At 40.4% G+C, this 21,685-nt stretch overlaps 1 protein-coding gene across 6 annotated transcripts in view; it reads right to left on the bottom strand.

Annotated features, from left to right (window-relative positions):
- Window positions 1-21,685, bottom strand: part of pard3aa (par-3 family cell polarity regulator alpha, a) — an 871,753-nt gene that overhangs the window by 122,785 nt on the left and 727,283 nt on the right. For all 6 annotated transcript variants that reach the window (XM_072576113.1, XM_072576118.1, XM_072576117.1 and 3 more), the window contains one exon: window positions 1,613-1,738. In XM_072576113.1, the coding sequence (XP_072432214.1) occupies window positions 1,613-1,738 (126 nt within the window). The remainder of the gene's footprint in view (window positions 1-1,612; window positions 1,739-21,685) is intronic.

A 21,685-nucleotide genomic window follows, 5' to 3' on the forward strand; every position in this document is an offset into this window, starting at 1 on the left:
CGCATTTCCGTTCTGAAATGACCCCCTCTAATTCTAAGGCTGTGTCCACGGGTCCTAGTCTCCTCGCCTAACAGAAACAATTTTCTAGCATCCACCTTTTCAAAGCCATGTATTATTTTGTACGTCTCTATTAGATCTCCCCTTAATCTTCTAAACTCCAACGAATACAATCCCAGTATACTCAGCCGTTCCTCATATGCTAGACCTGTCATTCCAGGGATCATCCGTGTGAATCTCCGCTGGACACGTTCCAGTGCCAGTATGTCCTTCCTGAGGTGTGGGGACCAAAACTGGACACAGTACTCCAAATGGGGCCTAACCAGAGCTTTATAAAGTCTTAGTAGTACATCTCTGCTTTTATATTCCAACCCTCTTGAGATAAGAGACAACATTGCATTCGCTTTCTTAATCACAGACTCAACCTGCATGTTTACCTTTAGAGAATCCTCGACTAGCACTCCCAGATCCCTTTGTGCTTTGGCTTTATTAAGTTTCTCACCATTTAGAAAGTAGTCCATGCTTTTATTCTTTTTGCCAAAGCCAGACAATGATCATCTCCAACAAAAAAGAATCTAACCATTATGTTTTGATGCACAATGGCATTCCCATCACTGAATTACCCCCCTGTCTACATTCTGAGGTTGCCATTGACCAGAATTTGAACATGACCGGCCATATCAAAAGAGCCGGTCAGAAGAAACCTACAGCAAGTAACTCACCTCCAGTCGATGCATACTCTTTCTACCATCCATAAGGCAATGGTCAAGAGGGGTGTGTTGGAATATTCCTCACTGTCCTGGATGAGTGCAGCTCCAACAACATTCATGAGGCACATCATCATTCAGGATGAAGCAGCCTGCTTGATTGGCATCCATTCACTACCTTCCAACACTGACTTCCCTCACTACCAATGCACAATAACAGCAGTGCAGACCACCTACAAGAGTTTTTGGAGTAATTCACCAAGTCTCCTTTGACAGCAGCTTCCAAACCCATGACCTCTATCACTCCAAACCTGTGACCTCTATCACCAAGGAGGATAGAAATAGCAGACCCATGGGAACATCATCACCTGCAAGTTCCCCTGCAAACCACACACAATTTTGACTTGGAACAAAATCATTCTTCTTTTCTTGTTGCTGAGTCAAAATCCTGGAACTCCCTCCCTAACAACATTCTGGTGTACCTATACCACAGGGACTGTTGTGGTTCAAGGCAGCAGCTCACATCTACCTTCTCCAGAGCAAATAGAGATAGGAATAAATATTGGACATGTCAGTATCCATGATCAAATAAAAATATTTTAAATACCAATGAGATATGAGTGCAAGTGGCTGCAAAACAATGTGAGACCCTTTGCTGTACTGTCATTGTATTAAGAGAAAATCTATTGGATAAAAATACAGTCTTTGAATATGATTGAGAATTCTCCAGATGGCTTTGTATTTGTGTGTTAGGAATTCAAACAGTGAGAGAATCTCTTTTCACTGTCGTGATGTTTTTATGGTGTGCCATGTTGTAATGGCTGGGTATGCCCTGTGTACATGTTGCCAAATTCTACATGGATGTTCAGAAAGAATACATCCCCTTTATATGTCCAACATAATCATACCTCTCTTGTTCTTGTCTCATTCGTGTTCGCTCATCCTCAGATGGGAGAGTTTCTTCCACCTTGCCCTTGTTTGACCCTTTTCGATCAAGCTTCCCACCTTTTTCCTCTTTACGATATTTGCCAAACCTAGAAACCACAACAAATTTGAAAAGGTGTTCAAATTTTCAGAAACAATTTTATTCACTATGCACTGTTTTATTCTGAAGAACTTTAACAATTAACACACACAAACATGCCTTGCAAAGGTCTGGAGCAGCACAACTTAATAAAAACATGGCATGACCTTGGGGAGATTGGGGAAATAAATGTGGTTAGACAGGCTGTGTTAAACTGAATATGTACTTCTTCCTATTCCCTTTCTTTCTCACCCCTACTATTCCCAATTAGTGTTCTCCCTCTTCATCCCATGAAAACTTTGATTGCTTGTTGAGTTATGATGCAGTGAACACACAAGTGACCACTGTTCACATGTGAATCTAACGAGTGTGCATTAACATATAGTGCAGTCATGCAGGGGGTCCAAACAAAGCCAAGTCCTGCATTCACCCAAAGCCTATCTATAAACACTTCCTTTAAGGTTGATCTGAGCCTTTTGCAGTGACCTTGCTACGGCCCTAACTGAGGTGACCCTGCTGATTTTATGGCTCAATTACAAACCATCATACCCAGCTGTTATTGAGAGAACCATAGGTCATTATTTTCTTCCTTTTCTCTGCTTTGCTACTTATTGAAAGCTACTTAATTCAGACTGAAGGTGGGGGGGGGGGGGGGGGGGGGGGGGGGCGCGGTGGGGGTGCGTCTTCTCCCGCTTACAGTCATACAGCACGGGAAACAGACCCTTCTGTCTAACTCGTCTATGCCAACCAGCATCTTAAACTGAACTAGGCCCATTTGCCCTTGTTTGACCCATATCCCTCTAAAACTTTCTTATCATATATACCTATCCAAATGTCTTTTAAATGTTGTAATTGTATCCACCTCTATAGCTTCCTTGGACATTCCAAACATGCACTACCCTCTGTGAACAAATCTTCCCCCCCGCCTCACCTTAAACCTATGCACTCTAGTGCTGGGCTCCCCAACCCTAGGGAAAAAGACCTTGCTATTCACTCTACCCACGCACTTCATGGTTTTATAAATCTGTATGAGGTCACCCCTCAACCTCAAACGCTCCAATGTCCCATATAACTGAAACCCTCCAGTCCTGGCAACATCCTTGTAAATCAAATCTCTTTAAAACTTGCTTCCAGAAGGTGGAGGAGGCTTCCAGACATAGACATATTCACACAGAGACGTAACGAAGTACATGAAGTTGGCATCTGGAGAAAGGCAGTCTAAAGGACTTCACAGCTCTTTCGATGAACATACACACTGTGGTCTGAAATAAAGAAAGGAGGCAACTCAACACTACCTTTGGTGGTGCAATTACAGATGGACATTAAGTGCTGACCTAGCCAGCAATACCCACATCCTATAAACAAACTAAAAAGAAAAACAGGAACAGGATTAGGCTGTGCAACCTCTTCCACTTGCTCCCACTTTAACTGAGATCATGACGGATCTGATCTTGGCCTCAACTCCATGTTTCTTCCTGTTATCCTGAACCCTCTATCCTGTAATAATTCAAAATCTGTCCACCTTAGCCTGGTGTTGCCCGAAAGCATTGCTTCAGGAGTAATGCCATTGGGACATGAAGGAAATCAAGTTTCAAACAAGACTAATGAGTTTGAATTGCAGTCTGCAACTCCAGAATCTAATCATTCCCAAATCATTATTTTCACCAGTCATATGTTTCCTATATTATTCTGGGAGTATATCTCACAGAAGTATGACAACCTTAATTTGATCAACCTCTGAGGAGTTCATCTCAGATACTCTTGATTTGTTTAGATGACTACCTTAAATAAGTATCCTTATCCAAAATCTTCACAGTTTTCTTCCTTTTAAGTCTTATAAGTTTAATCAGTTTTATTAAGAACATGTTTGCCCAATCCCAGAACTGCACAGCCAAGCTTAGTTTTTAAAAATATATTAACTTATTAATACATCCAGTATCTCAAAAATTCCATTTATTTCATGTGGACTTACCAATGAAGAGCTCACATGACTCAGTTTCAGTCCAGCAGCCTGAGCGGTAACGTAGCAGGGCTCATCAACCTGCCCATTATCAATTCTGCCCAATTTTCATCCTACGCAAATTGATTCTCTTTGCACAGAGCTTCTTTAGTCATTATATCTTCTGCAAATTGCCATGTTTAAATAATTGGATTGAGTCATCATGTTGTCCTTTTTGATTGGTCAGCATCCCAAAGAAGGTTTCAAAAGTGGAAGGGTTTTGCATCCCAACTATCTTTTATGATTTTGGTAATTTCATCATCAAAGTACTTAACCTTTCTGGGACACACATTTGCATTCTATTTTCCAGGGAAGAATGTTATCTTTTGGGAAAATAAATCTTGTGTGTGGGGTATGTTATGATCCCAGCTGACGTTATTACTGGAAACGCCAAGTCCTAGATTGAAGCCTGGATTGATATTTCTTTTAATGAGATGGCCTTTCACTGAAACGCATGCACGCAATACTGCAGATTTGTTTCAAACAATAAACAGTAATTTATTATGCAAAGGAAATGTAAACAAACTAGAATAAACCAAAAATATTTACAAATAGCATGAGTTGCCATGTTTTGAAAAACACAAAATACAAGCCATCTAATCCCAAAGCACTCCTTTACAATACTTAAACATCAGGAAAAAATCTCTTCTCTGTTGTACATAGGGTTTGCTTCTATTTCTGGCTTTGAGAATTCTGATAGCCATCTCTTCAAGCAGATGCCTTCAAAGAGAACTAGCTGATTATCTTAACAGATTCTAGATTAGAGTGGTGCTGGAAAAGCACAGCAGTTCAGGCAGCATCCGAGGAGCAGGAAAATCGACGTTTCAGGCAAAAGCCCTTCATTAGGAATAGAGGATTATCTTAACACAATTTGTAGAAGTACAGGGAAAAGCAGGGGAGTGGGGCTCTTCTATCTACACAGCACTGATGGCGTTTCCTCCTGCATTATAACTGTGGCATTCAGCACCGATGCACATCACTGATAGCATGTAGGAAAGCACAAGACCCTGGACAAACCATTGGCGGTTTGTGGTTGGTGTAGAATTTCTTTAAATCACTTGTGCATTTATTGCTCATCCCTGGTTGCTCTTGGGAGTGTACTGGTGAGCTGTTTTCTTGAAACAGTGCAGTCCATGTACTGTAAATAGACCCACAGTGTTGTTGGAGAGGGAAAATTCTCTAACAACTTAGTGACATTGATTTTGACTCAGTGACATTGAAGGAATGGTGAAAAATGTCAAAGTCTGGATGTTGAGCATTTTAGAGGGGAACTTACTGCTGTTGGTGTACCCATGGATTGACTGCCTTTGGCCTTCTAAATGTAAGTGTCATGGGTTTGGAAGGTGCTGTCCAAGTTCCTTTGGTGAGTGATGCCACCACTCCTGCTAATACATAGGGGGTACTGAATATTCTGTGGTGGAATTTCTGGAATAAGTCTCAGCAAAAGAGGCCTCTCTTAGGTAACAGGATGTAATTTTATCTACAGATTACATTAACCTTTAGGCATATTAAATATTGCTAACAAGGGGTAGAAAAGAAACATTTGCCTCCAACTGATCTCCACCAATAGGCTGAGGGACATCACGAGGTGAAACAGAGCTCAATATTAACTTTTTCAGAACAAACTACCTATTCACCAGTAACTATTCTGTAGGTCTTCAGGATAGTTTGAAGTAACAGCTTCTATTAAAGATACCCCTTTCAGCGGGAGCTATATCGAGAGAGTATTTTCTGTAGCAAGTGCTTTCCTTTCCCGGCTCTCCTTTTCTTATAAGTTATTAATAATCCACCGAATTTGCAGATGTATGAAACATTGATTCTGTGGGCCTGGATTACCAATCACGTAAATTGTGTATGATATGCATTAATAATTTTTCTAAGTTGAATTATGTTATGGCCCTGCTGCAAAATGGACAGAAATTACTTTTTAATGATTGGCGCACAGAATATACATTAGGAATCATAAACCTGCCTACTTTAATAACTCATTCTCTGTAGTACAGCTCTTTAAGTAGTTCTACGTTCTTTGTAAAATGCATTGTAGCGAATGCATACTGACATTTGAGCTCTTTGTGGCAGGGTGAGCAATTGCTCCTTCTCGTTAACTTCAAGAATTTGGGTGTGAACCCAAATGCAATCAGCTCTCTCCTTACTGACTGACTATATTTTATGCGGTTTTAAAACAGAAAAAAAAAGTGTTTATATTGTTTTTCCTGTCCTAATAAAAATGCTGAAAAGTAGATATTACTACCAAATAATAATTTAGCAAAGCCCAATAAAAGAGCTATTGCTGCTGAATTCTTCAGGAATGGAGCGATATAGAACATCACCCTTCGAACTGTTAAAACTTCAAGCTAAAGCAATAGAATTGCTGAAAATTGAAATTCTGATCTCTCATCAACAAAGTAACACCAAGCATCCCACACGAAATAAGGATAGAAAAGCATTATCGAGTGGCTGAAAGAATGTAATTACCTTTTCTGGTCTGACAGTAGCAGGACGCTTCAAAAGAAAACAAGGTGGCAAGAAACATTGGAAAAACAGCAGAACGATCAGTTCATTGAACCTGCTCTGCCATCTTGGTAGCCATGACTTTTCATCAACCTTCCTGCTTTTCCTTAATATTACTTTGCCTAGGAAGTGGCTATTTTTCATGTACGTACTTAAACTTACTTTGAACATCTATAGTGTTTGGAGGGTGCAAGATTCACATTTTATCCATGAACAAATGTACATTTAACTCGTGAAGATGTTGTTCTGCTGTTAGAGCCGGCTAGAGGAAGAGGTCAGTTTCCATCTAATTTACTTTCTCATTTTAACTGTCTCAGTGGATTGTCCACACTCCTTCTGCAAACACAAGTTTCCAGGGAATATAGCCCAAATCTACCCAATTTCATTTCAAACCCAATTCCCCTCTTGTGAATCCACTCTACCATTGATCGAATTGTCTCCATGGCATGTATGTCCCTGTTAGGACAGGGGGAGGTGATATTACTAGCCTTGAAACCCAGTGACCAGGAATAACAGCCTGGACACAGAGGTTGAAATCCCAAAACAGGAGCTAATGAATTCAACTAAATTCCATTACAAAAATTATGGAACCAGTCCACGAATATTACTGTAAAGTCTTCTGGTTTGCGGAATGGACAGTCCTTACTTGGTCTGGCTGAGATGTGACTCCAGACCTGCAATAATACAGTTGTCTGGCTAGGTAAGCTATAGAGAAGACAAGGAGGAATGAAAGTGATCAAACTAGAAACCTGAAATAACAAATGGTCTCATTTGTACTGTTGGCCCCTCAAAGTCTTCCTTACCAACAGCTGAAGGCTTGTGCCAAAACTGAAAGAGCTGTTCCACAGTCTAGCCAAGCAACTAGATATAGTTATAATGCACTGGATGATATATTACAGACAAGGCTCTGGATACTACCATGACTGCCCCTTGGTGTGCCCCAGGTGATGGCACCAAGATTTTTGATCATCTGATTTTCTTGGAAGGCTGTTTCTAGTCTCAGGCCAGAAAGAGATAATTACATTCCCACAGTCAATCTGTATTGCCTTTTGACATTTATTTCCTATGGAATGTTGACAATTGATCAGTCTTTCACACAATAGGGTGCAGTGCAGTGGAACACAGTTGGGAGAAAGTTGCCTAAGGCAGACTTCAGACAGCACGAAGTATTATAGGAAGAGGCCACAGACAGGCAGGGGAATCTCCCAGTGATTACCAACTACAACAGGAAGCCAACTTGACCTTGCCCTCAACAACCCACCTGTCACAGATGCACCTGCCCATGACAGTATTTTGGGACAGTCCAAGCCAAGTCCTTCTGAAGAGAAAGTCCTGTTTTCATTTTCAAGACACCTCTCCACTGTGTTGTGTGGCATATAGAAACTCAAACTGGGCATTTGTGCAGCACTTGAGCCACCAGCAGCACTGGTATAGTATTTAACCATAGTCTGTAACCTTCTGACCAGTAATATACCTCATCCATACCAGTGCCATCAGTTTAAACTCTAGATCAATGAAAAATGCAGGAGGGCATTTAGACATAGTTTAAACTAATATTCAATGTGGAGAAGCTACAGTCCAAGACCAGTTGCATGCCAAAGTGGAAGCACCGTGCAATAGACAGGACTCAGTCTTGCCATATCCAGTTGTGAATATGCTGGTGGAGATGGCTCCACAACTATCCCAATTTCAGTGACAGGGAAGCCCAGACCTCAGCGCAAAAGACAAAGCGAAAGTATTTGCACAAAGCTTTAGTTTGAAGTGCAAAGAGGATGAATCACCTTGGCCTACTCCTGACATGCCCTTTATCCACCATCACAGATGTCAGTCTTCAGGCAATTTGATTCACTCAATGTTATCAAGAAAAAGGCACAACAGTGTGTGGTAAGGGTGTGGAATACCCTACCTGACAATGTAGTCAACTCAGCCACATTAGGGAGACTTAAAAAATCCTTGGATGATCACATAGATGATGATGGAATAGTGTAGAGGGACGAGCTGAGAATAGTTCACAGGTTGGCGCAACATCGAGGGCCAAAGGGCCTGTTCTGCACTGTACTTTCCTATGTTCTGTAAAGGCTTCATGCTCTGTCAACATTCCGGCAATAGTAATGAAGGCTTGTGCTCAAAAATGCACTTTCAAGTCAAATTGTTCCAGCCCAGTCACAATACTGGTATCCATGGGCAACATGGAAAATTGACTAGGTACACCCTAACCACAAAAAGCAGGACAAATCCAAAATGGTCAATTACTGGTCTGTTAATCTACTTCCATTATCATCGATGTTATAGAAGGAGTCATTTTTAAAAACTATTATTAACAAGTTTGCTGACACATGAATCTCTGCTGCTGGAGAGACAGGAACTCTGACCTTCTGGCCCAGAGGTAGGGAGGCTACTACTGCATTTCAAGAATCACTACTGGGTCAACAGATTTATCTAGCTGCCACTTTTGATTATTATGGAGAAGAGGCGCTTGTCTTAACAATACGTTGTTCATTGTCAGATAGCATTAGGTACAAGTTAAGAAGAAAATAATAGATACAAGTTACATTAGCTGGTTAGACATAACAACTGTCAGGAGACACTGATGAGATGTCTAGGCGAAAGTGAGGATTGTATATGCTGGAGATTAGAGTCGAGAGTGTGGTGCTGGAAAAGCACAGCAGCTCAGGAAGCATCCGAGGAGCAGAAAAATCGCTGTTTCAGGCAAAAGCATTCCTGATAACAGGCTTACCGACTTTCCTGCTCCTCAGATGCTGCCTGACCAGCTATGCATTTCCAGTACCACACTCTCGATACTGATGAGATATCTACCAGCATTGAGATCTTGAGCTGACCTCTTCCCCATCAAATTGGATGGAACCCAATATAGTCTTCACCATTAATTCTTTCAGAATCTTTCACTCGTAGAATACTAACCACCTCTCCTTGACTTCCAATGGCACTGCTGTCACTGATTCTCTACAATCAAAATTCTGAGGATAGTGTTCCCTCTAAGTTATGCAGTTGCACAGTCACTCAGGCATCCCATCCAAGCCGATCGGCATGCCATAATTCCCAGCATTCACTTCCAGTTTCAGAAGCTACTGCCAAACATGGACCTCACAGTTCTGTACATCAGGAACTATTATGAGAGGAAATGCTGTCTGAGGGTTACATGTGTAACTTACATTTTAAGTTTGATGTTACTTAAATGCTAGAGAATTATCTCCAAACTGTTGAGAGGATAAGGATCCTTTGTGATCTTGGGTCGGAGTAAATGCTGTACCTAAAGCATCAGATCACTAAATACTTCTGGGATTCTTGCCAATACTTGAAGCAATTTTATTTCTGTGTTTACATACACTTATTTTACATACAAGTATGAGGGTTATGTAAATGAATTGGCCCACTGATACTAATTTATTAATAAGAAAACTCTTTATTAATAATGTTTGCATCAACATAATGCTGTAACATTTCTGCAAAACCATTGCTGATGGAGAACAAAAAATTTTATCCAAATCTGTGAAGACCATATGCAATACAAAGAGTAGACTAAGCTCAAATATTAATCTTATTATTTTATTAAACTCAAATAAAAAGCAAGATCTCAAAATGTTACTAAATCATCACAACATATGAAAATAGACAACCGATTGCAATGTATAACAGCTGCGATTTATTTTATTTTAAACATTGATATATAAATAGCTCTTAGAGAGCTAGAGACTTCACAAGCTTTGATATGTATATCTCTCCAAATTGGAATATAGTACATAGCATTTCTGTTAGCCAAAGACCCTACCTTCTTGAAATGATGCTTTGATTTAGCTATAAATCTCATCATAAATATATTTTATATAATTTACAGAACTACAGTTAACTGAAGTTGGTTTAGTTTAATCGCGAACAGTTGGATTTACAGATAATTGAGTGGCTCTTAAAGGTATTTTCTTCTAATCTGTGCTGGATAAATACTACAACATGGAGTCTATTCTCTTCTGTATAGAACATTTGACAAATACCTCATTAGCTAAATAGTTCCTTGGTGCTCCCTGTACCTGTGAAGGATAATTGCATGCTTTTTTCCCTTCTTTGTGGATACAATTTTGCCCTATTGGTATGTTACCATCCAATTCTTCAGCAGAGAGAAAAAATTGTTCCAGAAAAAATAATGTTTGAGTTGCATGCAAGTCCATAATTTCATATTTAGTTGAACAAAAGTGCCAGACTAAACACAACAAAAGGGAAATGTATTTAAACTCAATTTGGAATGGTTAAATTGGATAGAACTAAAACTGTGTGAAGGGTTGGTCAATTTTGGTCTCTATACCACCCAATTACCTCAGTAAAAGGAAAGCACCTGGAAGATGTGTACATTAATGTGGAGTGCAGAAACTGTAGAGAATTGGGGAAAGACTGGATGAACACGTTTAATCGTAAAGCACTTTCAAAGATCCTGCAAAGGCCTGATGACTCCAATGGACTCCTCCTGTGCCGTATAATTCGACGATCACGCGTGGCTTCACTTAGCATGCAATGTTGTACAATGATTGTACAGTGTTAGCGCTGCCCCAAAATTAGAATAATTAAGTTTTACATTCAATTTTGTACAAAAAAACCTGCTGTAAAATACAACTGATACTTATATGAAAAACGTTTTTTTAAAAAAGTATGGTGCAGCTTTGTATGCAATAGAAAACATCTGTTATAATTTCCATTTATAACTTCAGCAAAATCAAACTATTCCTTTAACAGAGAACACCTGATTGCTGCATAGAATGTCACAAATTCATTAAATGACTGAACCAGACTGTAATATTCAACAATTTCAATCTTCTCATTGTCCCTTGACATGAACTATTATACCAGCTATAAGGGCAGCTCCCATAGTATTTGACAAATTCTCTTCAATGGGTAAATAAGATGCAGGGGATTCAAGACTGCGTAGTTTTTAGTACAAAGTGACCACACCAGGGAATCTGTGACCATACAATCTGGAAAGAAATCATAATCACATTAGAAAGATGCTGGCCATTGAACAGAATGACTGAAAAAGAGAAAATGCTGGAAATACTCATTGGCCAGACAGCATCTGTGAAGTGAGAGTCAGATTTAATATTTCAGGATGCTTCCCCTTTATCAGAACAGTATTCCTGCATTTTCTATTTTTATTTCAGATTTTCAGCATCAGCAGTTATTTGCTTTTGAATTTAATAACAGGCTTTATCAGTAAACTTATTTCAAATATTAATTTCTGGGGTCTAGACTTTGCTTATTGTCAATCCCAACTTGTCAAGTCTGAGCATGTAAGAGTTAACCGCATATCAGCTAAGGACATGAGATCCTTGTGGAGTCTGTCTTGTCAACCTGCTTGCCCATCATCCAGTCTTGGATGAATTGCAATTGCTTCCAAGTTAATAAATAACTAATCCATTAATTTTGGACCTGATCACAGACAACACAGGCCTACAATTCTGCATCCCCTTTCCCTGCCAAAGTCTAAGGATCTCTGTGCAAAGATGGGATCCTATCCGATCCAAAACCAAGCTCTTCATATGAACCAACTATATTTCTTTTTGCACATTACCCACCTCCACTCTTGACGTAAACCCATCTTCAACTGAAATCTCTAAGTGTCTTTGTGATTTTATCAACAGTCATCTGCAAACTTCAGCTCTTTAAAATCTCTGCCACTTGCACCTCAATTTGTACGAAGTGCTACTCACCAAGAATCACTGTCTTCACATAAACAATAATGGCTCCTAGACTCCTGCAATGCCAAATTCAAGTTTGCATTTAAATTCTCCCATATCATCACTGCTTATAACAATGCCACTCCACCACCCCTCATCAAATGCTGCATGTCTCACACACTGTCTCCTTTGGGCACATTGCCATTTGCATTGTGCCACCACTCTCAGCCATTCATGACTTTAGCTTATCAGACCCCTTTTCTGTTTCACCCTCTGGGAACCCTGACTTCTGGCCAGCCAACATCAGCAGAGTCAGTGTTGTTCGGGCTCAGCACAGAGAAGGGAAAACCATTTTTTTTGCCAGGGTTGGAGGGGTGGGGGGAATGATGTGGTGAATATTTCCAAGTTGAGTTTTGTTGGAGGGTTAGATGTATAAAGGAGACTGAACAATGTCAAACATTAAGGGAAGAGGATGAACATTGTTGGGAGGGATGACCAGAGTCAACACTGTCAAAGGGGTGAGGTTAAAGTTGAGCAGTCTTGTGGGGGGGGGGGGGGGGGGGGTTGGAGAGGAGTAGGGTGGATGAACATTGTTAGGAGTGCATTAGGAGGGGTGACCATCACTGGGTGGGACAAGCCTTCGGGTAAGATGGCTCTATTTGGAAACATGAGCTAATGAAGTGAAGTGAAGTTGGATCTTTAAAGGATGTGTCTTCAGTTCCTGACCAAATTATGTTCATTCTGTGACCTCCCAACTCCAGCTCAGTGTTGGATATCTGCTAAAGCCTAGGCTGGAAGGTATAAAGACCTCGGTGTATTATGGTAAGCAGGCAGTTTAAATGGCAGTCAGCAATAGACAATAGACAAAAGACAATATGCTGCTCCTCAGATGCTGCCTGAACTGCTGTGCTCTTCCAGCACCACTAATCCAAAATCGGGTTTCCAGCATCTGCAGTCAATGTTTTTACCTAATAGACAATAGGTGCAGGAGTAGGCCATTCTGCCCTTCGAGCCTGCACCACCATTCAATATGATCATGGCTGATCATCCTTAATCAGTATCCTGCTCCTACCTTATCTCCATAACCCTTGATTCCACAATCCTTGAGAGCTCTTTCCAACTCTTTCTTAATTGAATCCAGAGACTGGGCCTCCACTGCCCTCTGGGGCAGAGCATTCCACACAGCCACCACTCTCTGGGTGAATAAGTTTCTCCTCATCTCTGTCCTAAATGGTCTACCCCGTATTTTTAAGCTGTGTCCTCTGGTTCGGCACTCAACCATTAGCGGAAACATGTTTCCTGCCTCCAGAGTGTCCAATCCTTCAATAACAGCAGTGAGCGCTGCCAATCCCATGCTGACCTGAAGATCTATCCCATGGTGAAATACCTTGGAATCTTTTTCTACATTAATGGTGCCATCAAAATGCAAGTGTTTTTTTACATTGCCATCCTCTTTAGGCACGTGAGAATACTTTTAAAGTGTAAAACAAAATTCCCTGATGAACTGGAAGTTCCCAGCATCTCCTTTGGAGAACTATCGGGTTAGTTGTAGGCAAAATGCTCATTTTGCAATAATTTTATACATTCTTCGATTTCGCATTCCAGATTTGGGATTGTATATTCATTGTTGCCAATGACTACTCCATTTATCACAATACAAGACAACTAATTTTGCATAAACTGAGCATTAAAAAATGGCGTGTATTTCCCAGGAGTATAGCAGGGGTGAACTAAATTACAAATGTACCCAAGGAATTTATGGTCACAACATCCTTCAAACCATCTCGCTCCATGCGCAGTACAGGGATTCAGTTATTATTGTTGACATTCTAGTGGGCCCATGTGAATACACATGGGTTATGATAATAAATAGAATACTTCACACAAAATTTAAATAAAGTGACACTGCATTTCAAGTCAACTCAACAGTAGTTAATATTAAAGCATGTACACATATTTAATGAAACTACAGGCTGTGGATTTACTCCTATTTCACATTTAATTAGCTTCTGAAATTTCACATTTCAAAAAGAGATGCTGAACAGTCAATGAGACAAGTGACACATTTTCCATCGTATATTAGATGACAAATTTGTCTCACCGTTTGGTCTTCTTATTTCCACAGCAGCAGTTCTATAGTGCAAAGCTAAATGTGAACAAATAACTCTGGTACACTTCCAGTATTACTGCAAGGAAGGTGCACTCTTTCGCATTTCTTGGCAGTTAGAAGGTTTTCGGACAGACAGAATCAGTTCTTCTTCCACCTAAGGTTCACTTTGAAGTATCTCTTTCATAAATGATCTTCTCTTTGCACCAGCCACCATGAAACTGTGATCTTATCATGTCATCCATTTTGGACTGAAAAATGATGTATCAGAATACATTGCAGATGGTATTTGGACGTGAATGTCCAAACAGACTGGGGGTGGAGCTCAGGTGCATAGATCTTTAAAATGTCATGAACAGGTGAATAAAAAAGCTAATGTAATGCTGGTATTCATATAGAGGACTGTAATATAAGATGCAGAAGTTATGCGTCAATCATACAAAACTCAGTTTAAACCCCACTTGGAGTATTGAGAACAGATTCGGGCACTACACCTTAGGAAGGATACGTTCACTTTGGATGGAATACAATGTAGGTTTACAAGAATGGTACCAGGACTTCAGGGGTTCCGAAGAAGGGTCACTGAACCCAAAATGTTAACTCTAATTTCTCTCCATGGATGCTGCCAGACCTGCTGAGATTTTCCAGCAATTTTGGTATTTGTTCCTGGACTTTAGGGGTTAAGTTATGAGGATATATTGTACAAATTTGACCTATTTTCTCAAAATTTAGAAGGTTACAGGGTGATTTGATCAATGTCTTCAAGATCTCAACATGAAAAGACAGGGCAGACGAAGATAAACCACTTGCACTGGTTGGAGATTATAGAACTGGGGGGCACATTGGCCAGACCATACAGGAGAGATATTAGCAAGCAATTCTACACACAAAGGGTGGTAGATGTTTTGAACTCTCTCCTGCAAATGGAGGCTGATTAGTTGTTAATTTTAAATCAGAAATGGATAAACATTTGTGAAGCAAAAGGTATTAAAGGGATATGGGTCAAAGACAGGCACATAGAGTTAAGCCACAGATTGGTCATGATTTCACTGAATGGTGGCGTTGGCTTGAGGGCTGAATGGTATACTCCTGTCCCTATGTTCCTTGCAACCACATGTACCTCAGCCAGGCCAAAATATGAACTATTCAATCATCACGGTATCACAGCTACACTCCCAACTCTGTTGCCATTTGGTTGTTTTTTCCTAAGAAGGGTCGTTAGACGCCAAGCAGAGATGAGAACGCTGACTTATTCCTTCCATAGTCCGCCATGCCCTCCAATCCTAGCCCATGTTGCTGATGTCAATTGTAGAACCAAAGTCCTCAATGAAACCAGTTAATGCAATCGATATTAACCTGTCGATTTGTGAAGCATAGAACGATGGTGAGCATTGGATTTACTAACCAAAAGTAATGGATGGCAGTTTTCATTGAGAAATTAATGAATACATTAACGATGGAATTTATTTATAGCTTTCAAGTTGTACCTGGAAAATTATTAACTGTATTCATGATATTTTGCAGAGGGACCCATTCAAAAAATTCACTACAGAGAAAGGAAATTTCCACACTAATCTTAACGCAATCAATTTTAGATGATCATCAAGCTAAGTATTTTTGGGCTCAGCAATTATATTGATGAGTGAATATCTAGGGATAAATAATACTGAAAAGACTTCTCCTTTAAGCATGGAATTGAAAACAAATTCCAAAAATCATAGCATTTCCCTTTACTGAAAGAGTCACCCTCTCTGAAAATAAAAGGTATTGTTCTGAATCCTCTACAATTGGCTCAATGTCTGCAGTTGAAACTCAGATTTGTGATCTTGGCTGAAGATCTGTTGCTACGTGCAGTACTGTATCTACCACAGCCCAAGACACAGCGGTGCTGAATATTACATTATTTTCAGACTCTTCATCACTGATCTGTGAACCATCTGGGTTCTTGGATCTTACATCAAGGCAAATGATTAGCATGATGACTAACTTTGCCAAGCTGGAATTTGAATGTCAAATCAAAAAAACAAAGAACTGAGAAACCAAACACTGAAAGCTGACATCCAGCTTAGCTCTTGTAGTAATATAAAAAGAGGCCTCTCTGTGCAAATGTATACACAGAATCTGACAATTTCCCAGTTGCTAGATGCTAAAGCAGTCTTGGCTTATACAAGCAATTGTAAGTGTGCTATAGCTTTTAATATTTCAGCTAATCCTTTACTAAATCTTGTGCTTCAACCATCACAAATAATGTTGACAGCTTGCAATCAACAACTCATATTCTATATCTCTTTCAAGAAAGTGCAAACACAAAACAACAAAAGGAAGGATGAAAGCATGTTGAAAAGATTGATTTTGAGGAGATTTTAACAATCAGTGGAGAACTAAGGCAATGTAACTTGCAAAGAGAATTTCATGAACTATGATAGTCAAAGCCTCTTCCAATATCAGAAAAACAACAAGAGGGTAGAGTTAGAAGGTAGGTAGGTTTGGGTTGGACCTGGAGTTGAAGGCTGTCAAGACATTGTGGGTTAAGGTTGACACAAAAAGGCGTTATTGAACCACTTAGGTTTTGCAATGAACTCTTAGCTTTGTCTCACTTGTATTACTGTGATTGAAGGAGAAAGTGAGGACTGCAGATGCTAGAGATCAGAGCTGAAAATGTGTTGCTGGAAAAGCGCAGCAGGTCAGGCAGCATCCAAGGAGCAGGAGAATCGACGTTTCGGGCATGAGCCCTTCATAACTAGCCAAGAAATGCATTATAGGCAAGTTAGTGGAACTTTGACATATGCAGATTGAGTTTGAGTGAAGAACAGAACAGCAATTAGATGAGAAAATGAATGGTGAAGATGTTGTGCTACTCCTTTAAGAAATGAGCATATTAATAAGTCAAGGTTCAGGATGATATCGGATGACCAGCAGTGGTATGCTGTACCAAGATATGTGACCATCGGTTATTCTGTAAACTGCGCATTATCAGTTTGTCTGTTAAAGTAAGCCAGCAGAGATTTTCAAGTAAATTGAGCCTACTCTGCTCACCATTTCAGAGAGTAGTATTTCTGTATTAAGGAACACACTTCAAGAATACAATAGAAGCTACAGAAGATAAAAAGTAACTTGGTATAAAACATAAGGACGGAACTCCCAGTAATGAGATCAGTATAAAGCTTTGGACAAGAAGAATGTGAAAAGAAAAAGTTTGAGCGTGGAAAAGGCCCCAGAAAGAATTTTTTTATTCATCCATAGGATGTGTGCATTGCCAGCTGGACTAGCATTTACTGCCCATCCCTGGTTGCGATAAGGACAGTTGAGAGTCATTAATGCTATGGGTCTGGAGTCATTTGTAGGCCAGACCAGGTAAGGATGGCAGATTTCCTTCCCTACTGACATTAATGACATCAACAATAATTGACAGTGGTGAAAAAGCTGCCATTGGACTAGCTTTTTCTCAGTTACAAATTTTACTGTATTCAAGTTCCATTATCTGCCATTGTATAATTCAAACCCATGCCCTCAGAACATTAGCCAAAGAGCTTGGATTACTAGCCCAGTGACATTACCACTATGCCACCATTTCCCCATTAACAGATTAAATGAATAACCTTCCCAAGAAGCTGGTACAGAAACAATGTTCCAAATAATCTCCTTCCCTACTGCATCATTTTATAATTGTAAAAATGGAAACAGATGTGTTATTGCTTTAATGAGGGAAATGTGTTAGAGGAGCAAGGAGGGATGCCTGAAAGGGCCCAAGATGGCGACACTGTTGCCATGACAGTTAGGATGCAAGCAAGTTCATTCTTTGAGCCAAAAAAGCAGATTCAGTCTGGCTAATTAAAAAAAACATTCTTGGGATGTACGCAGTACTGGTAAGACCAGCATTTATTACCTTTCCAAAATGTCCTCGAGGCAGTGATGATAAGTTACCGCCACATTCCAGTCAGCCCAACAATGTTTGTGAGGAAAGAGCAAGGATTGGGTCACTCAAGATACTGAACATTTTGAAGGCTGATATGAAGGGTAGCCAACAAAAGGATACAATGATAGGCAAAATCACTTTATCTTGATGTAGCAACCAACAAGATTAGAACAGCCCAGTTTTGCTAATTAATCCAGATGAGTACCATAATGCTTGCTTGTTTTTCTCTGCTATAAAACCACGTGAGCTCATTTCTCTTCCATCTTCCATTATTCTGCAATGTTGAATTTTAAGTATGTTGCAGCCTCACCCACCAAATGTTCTTGGATCTTTTGCATCATCCAGAGATTCCCAAAAACTGTAGCAGCTCTTACCTTGAACGTAATTTTCATTAGAATAAGTTTTGTTTGGGTCAATGATGGGGTGATACGGTAGCTCAACGGATAGTAGGGACTGGGCTTGATTCCACCCTTGGGCGACTGTCTGGGGGAAGTTTGCACATTCTCCCTGTGTCTACATGGGTTTCCTTTGGGTGCTCTAGTTTCCTCCCTCAGTCCAAAGATGTGCAGGTTAGGTGGATTGGCCATGCTAATTTGCCCACAGTATCCAGGGATGTGCAGACTAGGTGGGTTAGTCATGGGAAATGCAGGGTTACAGGGATAGGGTAGGGGGTGTGGATCTGGGTGGGATCTCTTCATCATGTCAGTGTGGACTTGATGGGCAGAATAGCCTGCTTCCACACTGTATGGATTCTATGATTTTATGAAGATCCCAGATGCAGTACATTTTAATGCTAATCCTCAGATGAGCAGGAAACATACACTTTGTTTTAAATTTGGATTGCTAAATCACCCACATCACCACTTCTAATTTTATCAGTACTGTATTAGTTTCAGATGATCTGAAAAATGCAATTGGATTATGCACATGCATAACAATAGTGAGATTCTAAGTACTGAGATAGGTCAGACTGTGAAAGGTTTCTGATGCATTGTGCAAGACAAATGGTTTTGAAAGCCAGCATTCTGATGTTTAATACAAGAGAATAATATTTACATGAAATACTGAGGTGCACTTTTAATGCTTCTGACATGAATATAAAAGTGTGCTGAATCACTACCTCTGTTATATTATGATTGAAGAATGGTAATCCTATCATATCTTTACAGTACATGAGTAAAACAAAATACTGCAAATCTGAACCTGACTGGAAACACTCAGCAAGTAAGACCAAATCACAGACGAACAAACAAGCTAATTCCACAAGAAACAGAAATTGCTGATGGAATTCAGCAAGTCCGGTAGTATCTGCAGGAAGAGAGCAGAGTTATCACTTTGAGTTTGATGACTCTGGTTCAATGTTCTTACGCTGCCAGACTTGCTGAATTTCACCAGCAATTTCTGTTTTTGTTTGAAATTGTTTTATTTAAGCTAATGTCAGCAGTGCAAAGTCTTCACCTAAAGATATAACTGGCCATGTGTATCAATACAAATCAGAAGTACAAAGTTAAAATAAGCTTCAATTATTATTTTCTTGTTTATGGAATGTGGACATTTCTAGAGAGACCAGCATTTGTTGCCCAACATTAGTTGCACTTGAATGGAATAGCTTGCTCGACCATTTCGTGGGCATTTAAGAGCCAACCACATTGCTGTGGGTCTACAGTCATATGTAAGTCAGAGCAGGTAAGGATAACAGATTTCGATCTCGAAAGGGCATCAGTGAACCAGTGAGGTTTTTAGAACAGTTGATAATAACTTCATGGTCACTATTAATGAGATTAGCTTCAATTTAAATTCCTAGCTGCCATTAGGAAATTCAACCTGTCTCAACAGAGTATTAGATTAGATTAGATTACTTTTAGATTAGATTAGATTAGATTACTTACAGTGTGGAAACAGGCCCTTCGGCCCAACAAGTCCACACCGCCCCGCCGAAGCGTAACCCACCCATACCCCTACATCTACATTTACCCCTTACTTAACACTATGGGCAATTTAGCATGGCCAATTCACCTGGCCTGCACATCTTTGGACTGTGGGAGGAAACCGGAGCACCCGGAGGAAACCCACGCAGACACGGGGAGAACGTGCAAACTCCACACAGTCAGTCAGTCGCCTGAGGCGGGAATTGAACCCGGGTCTCAGGCGCTGTGAGGCAGCAGTGCTAACCACTGTGCCACCGTGCCGCCCACTATTAGTCTGTGCCTCGGGACAATAAGCCTAATTACATTACCACTATGCCACCATCTTCCTTAAATTTTGTAATACGAGGAAATGGCTTACATCTGAACTGAACAAACTTCACAATCGGGATAGAAGGATGGAAGCTGCCTCAGAAAAGTATTGCTCGTGATGCTCCTGGGAAGTCTCATCGGAATGTTGGGTGAGGCCAGCAACAGACATATCAGGATAGTCACAGAGTCATAGTGATGTACACCATGGACACAGACCCTTTGGTCCTACCCATCCATGCCGACCAGATATCCCAACCCAATCTAGTTCCACCTGCCAACACCCAGCCCACATCCCTCCAAACCCTTCCTATTCATATACCCATCCAAATGCCTCTTAAATGTTGCAATTGTACCAGCCTCCATCACTTCCTCTGGCAGCTCATTCCATACCTGTACTACCCTCTGTGTGAAAAAGTTGCTCTTTAGGTCTCTTTTATATCTTTCTCCTCTCACCATAAACCTATGCCCTCGAGTTCTGGACTCCCCGACCCCAGGGAAAAGACCTTGCCTATTTACCCTATCCATGCCCCTCAATTTTGTAAACCTCCATAAACCATCTCAGCCTCCAATGCCTCAGCCTGTTCAGCCTCTCCCTATAGCTTAAATCCTCCAACCCTGGCAACATCCTTGTAAATCTTTTCTGAACCCTTTCAAGTTTCACAGTGTCTTTCCAACAGGAAGGAGACCAGAACTGCACACAATATTCCAACAGTGGCCTAACCAATGTCCTGTACAGACGCAACATGACCTCACAACTCTTGTACTCAGTACTCTGATCAATAAAGGAAAGCATACCAAATGTCTTCTTCACTATCCTATCTACCTGTGACTCCACTTTCAAGGAGCTATGAACCTGCACTCCAAGGTCTCTTTGTACAGCAACACTCCCTAGGAGCTTACCATTAAGCGTATAAGTCCTGCTAAGATTTGCTTTCCCAAAATGCAACACCTTGCATCTATCTGAATTAAATTCCATCAGCCACTTCTCAGCCCACTGGCCCATCTGATCAAGATCCTGTTGTAATCAGAGCCATTCTCAAATACCTTTCTATTTACTCTGCTACTTAGGATCCCCGTCCGCATTAGTTCACAATCTCCCTTAATAGAATAGCAATCTCCCCACTAGGATATTGGTCACTTTCCAGTTCAGATGAAACCCATCCATTTTGGACAGGACTTTTCTGCCTCCGAAGAGTTCCCAATGATCCAAGAACATGAATCCCTGAACAATACTCTTCAACCATTAATCCTTCCTTCATTCAAGTTTGTCTTCCATAACTTACATACAAGTCTTACATAATAATGCACAATTTATTGCGAGATAGCAATACTTTGATGTACCTTGTTAGTCTGTTGTTTCTATCCTCATTGGGATCTCATGCTTGAATGTCTGGGTTACATCAGGTTGAATGGAGCTAACGCAACTTCAACATTAACTCTTCAAGATCAATTACCTTGTACAACACTGAACTCCTACAATGAAGCAGAGAGCAGGTATTCCTCTGC

Source organism: Chiloscyllium punctatum, chromosome 8 (genome assembly GCF_047496795.1).
Source record: "Chiloscyllium punctatum isolate Juve2018m chromosome 8, sChiPun1.3, whole genome shotgun sequence".
Classification (NCBI taxonomy): Eukaryota; Metazoa; Chordata; class Chondrichthyes; order Orectolobiformes; family Hemiscylliidae; genus Chiloscyllium; species Chiloscyllium punctatum.